Below are 9,914 nucleotides of genomic sequence, written 5' to 3'. Positions count from 1 at the left end.
TCCTGTAGCGCTTCAAGCAGCGGAACCTGCTCTTCAGTACCCCGATGCATCGCTAGTTCTAGTTCATTTCTAGTTCATTACTCCGTAGTTGTAAACCCTCTTGCCAGCCATTCGAAGTATCGCAATCAGTACTTATTACATCCCATGTACTACAATGCCTCAAAGACGCATAATCTAACTATATGTAGTCGCATCGCACATAAAGGTTTAAATATTTATTCTGTGCTATCAAAGGCAGACGTGTTGCTAGAGATAACGCCCATTGAAACATGAGCATTAAACCTCATTGAAGACGCACATTGTCCGAAGCACCAACAGTATTTTGTGACGAACCATTTGAATGCTTGTCGAAGTTAACGCAACTTATTCCAGTCAGGACTGTACTCGTGCTGCTAGGATCATCATGTATCGCAAATACTCATTGGTGCTAAACCACAGCTTAGAACTACAGTGAGAATTCTTGAGTAAGGTCACATTAGCCAAACGAATTTTCAGAAATACACCACTGATCTCAGAGGCTGATTGTACAAAAAAAAAAATTCGCCTATGATTACCCATACTCACTAATGCGAAATTTGAGCGCAACTGCATAGGCCACTTAATTTCGCGGTATATTGGCTGGCGCGAACAATGTTGCAAAGCGAGCGACGTGGGCCACAACTGCCTCGCTAATCGGGAGATCGCGAGAGGCAGCGCGTGGGTGACGCGTGGACGCGATTCACAGCAGCCACTGCAGGCAGAGCTCGTCTCATGCAGCGTTTTGTTTCCATATATGGCATCGGTGGCGCCTTCAGTGAACAGACGACGCGCGCTGCTCTAGCCGCGTTTACATGAATGCGACAATTGGCGCATCGCATCGCATCACATCAACTTTCTAGCGCATCGCATCCATGTAAACGGGCCTAATGCGCTAGGAAATCGCGTCACATTAATGCACCAGACCGAGGTGGATTGAGACGAGTAAGTCAACTTTCGCAATGCATGTAAACGCGATCGAATCGCATTAGGAATTCTGGAAAATTGAATGTGCTGCATATCTACTGCGCTCGCCCAGCTGCAGCGTGGCGTGGCGGCGAACGCGTCTGAAAGTGCGGCTTTACTTTCTACGTCAGACGCTCGCCGAGCTGCAGTGCGGCGCCGGAAGCATCTGATGGGCTGCTCTGCCTTTCGACCGCGCGCGCCACAATCGCACCAAGGGTAATGCGCTACATGTACACGCTGGCGAATCGCATTACTCATGATACGCTAGGAAAGGTGATGCGCTACTGTCGCATTCATGTAAACGCGGCTTCTGTGGCACCATATCGTATCCATCGTCGCCGCAAAGCCAGTCTTGCGCATCACTACACTTACGGTTTCACCATACCCTCCCCCTCAGCTTTCAACCTCGTGGTTCCACAGCACCCTCTCCGCTTTACTCCTCGCGCTCTCCTCTTTGTCGCCGTCTTTTACCTTTGCTCCGTGGTCGCTCTTCCATCCTTCGCTGTGCTTGTTTGCTCGGTTACGAGCACGCCGAGGTACGACGTCGACGCTCGCCGCAGAAACGGGCGCCCAAGAGCTGTGCTCTAAAACGCGCGCGCACATCACACTAGGTGCTCCGTCCTCCTCAAGGCCGCAGGAACTGCGCCATGCTGACTTAAAACACTTCAGTACGCCTCCCAGGACCGTTTGCCGCGTAGAAGACATGGCATACTAAATAGACCGCGCGCGTGCGAAAACCACCAGAAACTGCCGCCAAATGCATGCCTCGCATACAACACTGAGCGTTGGCCAAGTCAGCATGCCGACCTCCCATAGATGGCGCCACTGCCTACGAGATGTGGTGGTGGTGCCCAGTCGCTTCCTGTATCCGGCTTCTTGACCAACTCAAGGAAGCACTGCGTTCGCCTACTTGGCGACATTGTAAACGCTTGTGGCGGTTTTTGAGCGGATAAAATTTGAGCCGGCCCTTGATGCCAAAGCCAAACGTCTCGCTAAAAATATATTTTAGATATACAAAATATAGAAACGATCGAAAGAATGGTCTCCAAGCCCAAGGCCGCACACAGAGAGGGCCGCACAGTTCTAGCGATACTTCCTAGCGATTCTGTGTCCGTAAGTTAGCTTGTCAAATGTCGTGAACAACTGGAACTCCATACGTCGCTTTGATTTTGATAAGGATGTTTCTTACCACTTTATTTGTCCGCGCTTACGTGCTGTTCTTTTTTCTTTCAATGTATCATTTGTTTCTTTGCTTGTGTGAAGGATCCTTGCATTTCCTGTATTTTATGCTTGTTCCTTCTTATACTTCATTGTTGATATTCTTTTGTAAAGCGCCTGACGAATGCTCCTTTGCGGCCTGCTCGGTAATATGAATAAAAATGAAATATGCTTTACGAAGAGCACTTTTGTCGCATCGTGCGATGTACGTGCGGGGAAAAAAATTAGATTGACGGTGGATCTACTTACCGGTGCCATGGGATTTTTCTACGTGTCAGTCAATATACTTATCTAGCAAACCAGTAATTACAGACACGAGGCTTTCTGTATTTCAAGTAAAACTAATTTCACACATTGCTTAGACTGCTGGCATCCTATTCGCGGTCCGCTGCAGAGAGCGAACTTTCCATCCTTGCCGCTGGCTTCCCTGCAGAGCGTTAATTACGTCTCGCGGAGAAGAGCCGCAAACGGCGCACTGACGTCATACTGAGCACACGGAACGGGAGCACCTAGTCGTCGTTCGTCACACGTCGCGCCCCTGCGACCCTGACGCGACAGAAGGGCCGCCGAGTACGTAGCTTATCCGCTGCGGGCTTTCATATTCGCTTCGTAAGATCCCCCTTCTTCGGGAACGCGCGCTGAAAAGGGGCGAGGGGAGCGTTGCGTAAGAGGGGAGAGGAAGGGGGCGTGGCGTTGCCGCAGCGCGTGGGATGAGGGCCAGAATGGCGAAAGCCGGCGGGAGGGAGCCGACGTCGAAATCACGTGCGGCGTCCGTCCACGCGACCGTTGCGGTAGCGGCGGCGGCGGCAGCAGCTGGCGCGTAGTACGAAAGCGGCTCTCCGCGGTTTTTCTGTGCCGGGCTAGCGGAGAGAGCCGAAGGCCGCCGCGGGGATTGAGCGTCGAGTGAACGGTCGGAGCTTGATGCGGTGTTGTCGCCGCCGTCTTGGTTGTGGACTGGTGCCAACAGCGGCGGGAGCCGGCCGTGCCGATGTTGCTGCGCCCGGGAAGAGGACGCATCGCGCGCCGGGAGCGGCCGTTGCCGGAGCTGCTGTGCTTCGTCCTGGCGCTCCTTGTGGCTGCGGCGTCTCCGGCCTTGTCGTGGGATCTGCAGGTGCGTGGTGCCCCGGACCACAGCCGCGTCTGTCGTCGTGCTGGCCGAGAGCAGTTTAGTTCTTGGCCAAGCGGCTGACTGCACTGCTGACATTTCGCTTAAAGAAAGAAAAGGACTTCGCTGAAATAGTGCGAGTTTGCATTGAATTTTTCTAGGCCCGGAACTTTTGTATACATTCCCAGTGTTTATTTTACTTTCGCGGACCATTCTACCGGCCCTAAAGAAAAACGCTCTAAATGCGCCAGGAGAAGACAAAGCTTTGCGCTGCTTTAGCACAGTTTCAGGGTCACCCCAGTTTTGCTTTCACTGGCTAGAGCTGCGAGGAGACGATTGCAATTTGCGTAGAGCAGACATTCTGAGAATATGGTTCAAATGTGAGAAACCATAAGGGGGGCCGCATGCGTAGCGAGCTTGATTCTTCACTTCTGTTTAAAAATAGTGAGGGGTCTCTACTCATGTGTAGGTGCGTCGAGCCCATTTATATTTATCTATATAGCTGCTCTCTTTTTTTCTTATTTCATTTCACTCGACCTATCTTCGACGAGTCGGCGTCGTGCGCTGTCGCAATGATTATTCACGAAGCCGCGCTAACGTTCTTGGCGATGTGGATCCACAGTTCGATAAAGAATGCTGCCATTCTTTTTTTATGCAGCCAACTCCAACGGTTTCTTCCTGCATTGTGCATTGACTTCTCAGAAGCCGTGTACAAATACAACGCATAAGCGCCACTCGTTTTCGAACCGATACGAGTGAAAGATGAAAGTGGTACGATAGTTTTTTTTTTGACTTCTCAGAAGCCATGTACAAATACAACGCGTAAGCGCCACTCGTTTTCGCACTGATACGATTGAAATATGTAAATAGTGCGATAGTTTTTTTTTTACTTCTCAGAAGCCATGTACAAATACAACGCATAAGCGCCACTCGTTTTCGAACCGATACGAGTGAAAGATGAAAGTGGTGCGATAGTTTTTTTTTACTTCTCAGAAGGCATGTACAAATACAACGCGTAAGCGCCACTCGTTTTCGAATCGATACGAGTGAAAGATGAAAGTGGTGCGATAGTCCTTTTCGCAGGAGCTGTCTGGCTGTGTGCCAGGAAGAGTGCCTATGTATGTAAAGGACAAGACCATGTCACGATGGTGTTGCGTATTTGTTGTCAATCGGGTGAGGAATAGTTGCTCAGAGGGCTGTTTGTCTAAAGGGATTTAGAGTCCCTCATTTGTGACAAACACAAATATAATGTCTACATCTCCGTTCACAGTGGATAGTTGTTGCACTTCTCTATTCAGGAAAACACCCGACAATATTTCCTTTCGTACAAACTGCGCATTCCATGCAGCGGTAGTGTTTAAAATCTCAGCGCTCATCTTCCAGTTCGTTAATTGTATGATGCTCGACTCCCCCCCCCCCTTCCAAGAACAATATAAAAAGATCAGTGGTGTTTTAGTGGTGCATGCGAAAATTTCTTAGCAGTAAGTTGCACTTCCTTGAGGTTCCGGATACATAAGCTAAACCGCATTCTCAAGATTGCAAAGTCGTGCTGTTAACCACGTCGTAAAGTTGAGCGTAAATCCGCTATTCTAAGCTTTCCCATCGCCTTTTTAGGTCTGGCACGTGATCCGCTTCCCAAATTTCATACACATATTTTTCCCACTTGAATGCCGCTAACGCTATAAAATATTTGGTAGAAACATTTTATCTTATGGTAGAAAAAAAAATTGGCCACAGGACCAAGAGGCAAGGCGACAACATACTCTTTTAATCCAATTACTTATTCTAGCAATACCGTTTGAGTGATTGTGGGTCAAAATAATCTGACTGTCCTAGCAGCATGCTGATTTTACAGCTCAATTTCAAAGTAGCCGTAGGTTAAATTTGTGCCGTGACTTCTTTTTGTTTCACCAACTAGGACATCGTTGATGACACGGAGGGGGAGGACTGGTGGATGCCTGCGCGCCGCGAAGCCCTCGCGGCTGGTGTCTGCCCGACAGGCCAGGACCTCTGCACTCGCGGTGCCCCGGACAACGTGTGCCGATGCGACGCCGACTGCGCGCGGTACGGCGACTGCTGCGTCGACCGTCGTCGCGGCGACTCATCGGAACCGGCGCCTGTCGTGTCGGGTTCGCACTGGCGCTGCGTGCTCGAGAACGGGCGTGAGTTCTACGCCCTAGCCTCGTGCCCCGACGACCCCGCGGTCGACTCGGACTTGCGCGACCACTGCCTCGGCCGCGGAAAACAGCTGAAGCCGCTGCAGCACGTTCCCGTCTACAGCAACGCGTCGAGGACGATGTACGCGAACGTGTTCTGTGCCGCCTGTCACGACGACGTGCAGGCCTTGAGACCCTGGCAGCTGGAACTTCATTGCAACAGGGCGTGGAATGCCGAAAAGGTGCTGCGTTTCCTCGCCGCCGGACATTACGGCAAGATGAGCCACGCGCTTCACGGTTCCGAGGGTCTTAGCTGCAGGCTCCAGGTTGCCGACGCGTCTTCCGAATCCTTCTGGCACGAGTTGCCCGGTCTTCGCGGGTGCCGGCTCGCGTCTTCCACCTGTCGGAAGAGCGCCTCTAGACGTGACGTTGTCCTGTGCTCCAGCTACACCGCATATGTTTATTCCCCGCGCAAGTTCTCCAACTACCGCAACTTCCACTGTTTTCGGTGCGCCGGGGGATCGTCGGCGGGCACCGTCGAGTGCGGCGCCCGACCGGCTTCGTACGCCCACGACGCGCCGGACGTGTCGCACCTCGTGCTCGGCGTTCGGAGCCACTTTATCAACCCGCGCAAGTGTGGTCACACGGGAACACGCATCTACGACCCCTTGAGCGACGCTTGCTACCTGCCACCGCCCAGTGAAGTTCTCGCTGGTGACGAACCGTCGGGCGCCCCGCCGGTTGAACCTCCCACCGCCAGTGCGTTTCGATTGTTGCTAACTGTGGTGGCGGCGGGGCTCACGGCTTTGTTGTGACAGGTGGCTCACTGTGAGAGTGGGCTCGAGCCGGTGACGGATTTCTGAACCTCGCTGAACTCTACTTCACGGAGATTCTCCGTTCCCGATGGCGCACCCGTAGCTTTTGTGATGGTCCCGCTGAGTGCGCTCATGTATGCGTCAGGGTAGTGGGGGCCGTGGGATTCTTTTCATTTGTTAGAAAGAACGTCATTACGCTCTGACGCTGAGCCATTAGAATATCCGATGCAACAGCGGTCAACTGCCCTAATGGGAAGAATCAGATTTGTCGACAGAATGGTTTAGACTGTATAGAAAGGCAACTTTCCTATGCTTTATCTAGCGCGTTTACCTGGCGTTTGTCTAGCGCATTGTCTTTATCTCAGCGCGTTCTAGCGTGTTGATGCCAGTGAGTATTCATTGCAAACTTTGTTGTGTAGGTCTGGAGTGTTTGTCGGACGTCAGCACTCCTTCGCTCCAGTTTCTGCACGGCATTACCTTTTAATAACATTAGTGCAAGAACAGCGAAGGTACAGATGAGGTGCTTTTGCTCTATTTGACTTCAGTAACGTCGAAATTGCAGTTGTGCATTGCAGCGGTCGGATTACTGGCGTTAATTCCTACCAGCAGCGATGAGAAACTTGTGCTTGCACTGCAGTGTTTTGTATCGCCCGCTCACGAATATCCGCTAGGTGAAAACCGATAGTGTTGAGCAAGGATAACGTGACAGTTTATCATTGCTTGAGAGTCGCGAACGGCACTTCGAAGGTGTCGCCTTGCTGTCGAACTGTCGTAATCTCATCACGCCGTGCGCGTAGTTTTTCACGCGACACTGACCTTTACGCGAAACGTTGGGAGCGATAAGAGCTCTCGTCTTGCATCTCAAGTTTCCAGCATCAGCCGCTGATAAGGTGTTTGCAGAAAGGTCTGGCACCTCAGGCAGCAGCGATATTAGCGTAAGAATGAAAATGACAGAGCACATGGAGCAACGTTTTGCTTAAGTAAAAATAAAAAAAATAAATTATTGGATTTTACGTGCCAAACCATGATTAGGCACGCCGTAATTTGGGACAGATGGGGTTTCTTCAACTTGCACCTAAACCTGCGCCATTCGGACGACCTGGGGTTCTTAAACGTGCACTTAAATCTAAGCACACCGGTGTTTTCGCATTTGGACCCCGTCAAAACCCGGCCGCCATTGCCAGGATTCGACCCGTGACCTCGTGCTTAGGAGCCCAACGCCAAAGCCACTAAGAAACCACTGTGGGTTTGCTCAGATTACTGTGTGTAGGGCAGAAAATTTCGCTCCTACACCGTTTAATGGCATCACTGCGTTAGGTGGCTGAACATACTCGTATTGCTGTTGTATGCTCTATCACCGCTGATTTTGTTTACGCACGAGTCTTTTACAGTTGGACGAAATGCATGTAGTCGATTTGTTTTCCGCTCGAACCGGCCCACTACCCTGCTGCGGATATCGTGCGTCATTCCTAATTGGCAGTTCTGGAAGGCTAGGGAAGAGCATGGCCGTCCTAAGTGGGACTGCTGGTCGTTTAGCTGCTGTGGGGATTATGCCCCACCCTTATATCTCAATACAATGCGTTCGGTAATTTTAGCATCACGGCAGGGATTTCACGTATAGTCAACACTTGTGCGGCTGACGGCGTCAACTTATCTTACGCCATTGACGTTGGTTTTTGCGGCACATGTGCCATTTACGTGCAATGGTTCTTCTGTTTTTTTTCCCTCGTTTCTCGCTGTGCTGCTCGCGTCTTTTTGTGCATACTAGGCGCATCTTGTGACCTTCTGGTGTCATTATATAAATACAGACATTTAGGAATGTCAGGGTTGACAAAGTTGGCAGTCAACGAGTGTTCGATAAGCGTCCACACATTCGTTTTCTGTTCGCCTTAAAATTTCTGTACACTGTCGCTCAGCGTTCGACATTTTTATTACTGCGCGTATTGTCATGTTTTACAAGATTTCACGTCATTGTAAGTTAATTTATTATTGTGTCATTACCGAACGTTTCTCTCTTTTCGGCATTCTGCGTGCGTATCACTCCTGTTCAAATAAACTTTCTTGAAGTGTTGCGTTATTTAGTCAACAATCGCCTTCAAAAAAAAAACAGCATGAGCCGCGTGAACATCAGCGCACATCTGCGTAAGTTAAATAAAAGACCTTTCGATGTAGTCTGGTTTCTTGTGTATAATAGTTATGCTGCACATTTTCGGACGTTAAATTTGTGTGCGAAAGGAGTCGTACGTGTTCTCTAATATTTTCAGGTAATGTCGATTCCGTTTTCAGCGAAAACGAGTAGGCAATGTTTAACTAGATATCTTTACAATCGTGGATGGCGCTATATAAAAAAAATGATCTCGCAACACATAAATTTGAAGATGTGGCTAACGTCTTTCCTACTAACAAAAGACGTTGTGCATGTAACTTGGCAAAACGTGTTCTCATATTCTAAAAAAATATAATGCCACATATGTTTCAATGCAATATGCTTGAAATGCTTGCGGCTCTTCGTGCGCAGTGCCTCACGACTTCAAGTGTACCAGAGAGCTAGAAGAACGCCATGGTTATACGAATCCGTAAGAAGGGAGACGTTAAAGAATTGAAGAATTAGAGGCCCATGAGCTTGCTTTGAGTATTGTATAAAATATTTACCAATTTGGAATAGAATCGGGGCAGCACTAATCAACCAAGAGAACGCGCTTACTTCAGGAAGGGATATTCTAGAATGGATCACATTCATGCCATCAAGAAGGTAATCAAAAATCTGTGGAGTACAAGCAACCTATCAGTATGGCTTTCAAAAATTATGAAAATGCATTTGTGTCAGTTGAGATAACAGCGATCTTAAGAGGCGTTGCATAATCGAGTAGTGCAAGAGGCATACATGAATTTGCTGGGAAATGTATACAGATTTCACAGCTACCTTAATTCTCCTCAAGTAAATAGAAAGGTGTCTATCAAGAAAGGTTCAGGCAAGGAGGCACCATCTATCCAATGCTATTCACTGCATGCTTAGAAGTACCCGCCGTGGTTGCTCAGTGGCTATGGTGTTGGGCTGCTGAGCACGAGGTCGCGGGATGGAATCCCGGCCACGGCGGCCTCATTTCGATGGGGGCGGAATGCGAAAACACCCATATACTTAGATTTAGGTGCACGTTAAAGAACCCCAGGAGGTCGAAATTTCCGGAGTCCTCCACTACGGCGTGCCTCATAATCAGAAAGTGCTTTTGGCACGTAAAACCCCATAAAAAATGCTTAGAAGTATGCAAGCTATTTGAGTGGGAAGGTTAACGAGTGAGAATAAATGGTGAATGCCTCGGCAACCATCGGTTTCCAGATGTCGTTGTCCTGTGCAGCGACATTGGAGACGAATAACGACAAATGACTGAGGAGCTTAACCGCAAAAGTGTAAGATTGGTGTTATATATATATGCCGAAGAGGGGGGTGAAAGATAATGTTGAATAACCTGGAGAAGCAACAACAATTCAGGATCTTCGCTCAGCGTTGAGTCTGTACCGGAGTATGTTGCTCTAGGACAATTACTCAAGGTGAGCTTGATAATAAACACGGATTGGAGTCCACATGGCAGGCATTACCAAATCCTGACTGGGAGCTTTCCATCGCCGTTCAAAAGCACA

The 9,914-nt window shown here is 49.4% G+C and overlaps 1 protein-coding gene across 1 annotated transcript; it reads left to right on the top strand.

The window, feature by feature from the left end:
* The first annotated feature begins 2,897 nt into the window (after nucleotides 1–2,897).
* Nucleotides 2,898–8,352, top strand: LOC135910198 (uncharacterized). The gene is made up of 2 exons (XM_065442249.2): nucleotides 2,898–3,310; nucleotides 5,223–8,352. Exons 1-2 carry the CDS (start codon nucleotides 3,188–3,190, stop codon nucleotides 6,273–6,275), a joined length of 1,176 nt encoding a protein of 391 aa, XP_065298321.1. The 5' UTR covers nucleotides 2,898–3,187; the 3' UTR covers nucleotides 6,276–8,352.
* The last annotated feature ends 1,562 nt before the right edge of the window (nucleotides 8,353–9,914 follow it).

This window comes from Dermacentor albipictus, chromosome 8 (assembly GCF_038994185.2).
Source record: "Dermacentor albipictus isolate Rhodes 1998 colony chromosome 8, USDA_Dalb.pri_finalv2, whole genome shotgun sequence".
Lineage (NCBI taxonomy): Eukaryota > Metazoa > Arthropoda > Arachnida > Ixodida > Ixodidae > Dermacentor > Dermacentor albipictus.
This window is presented reverse-complemented; position numbering and strand designations above follow the sequence as displayed.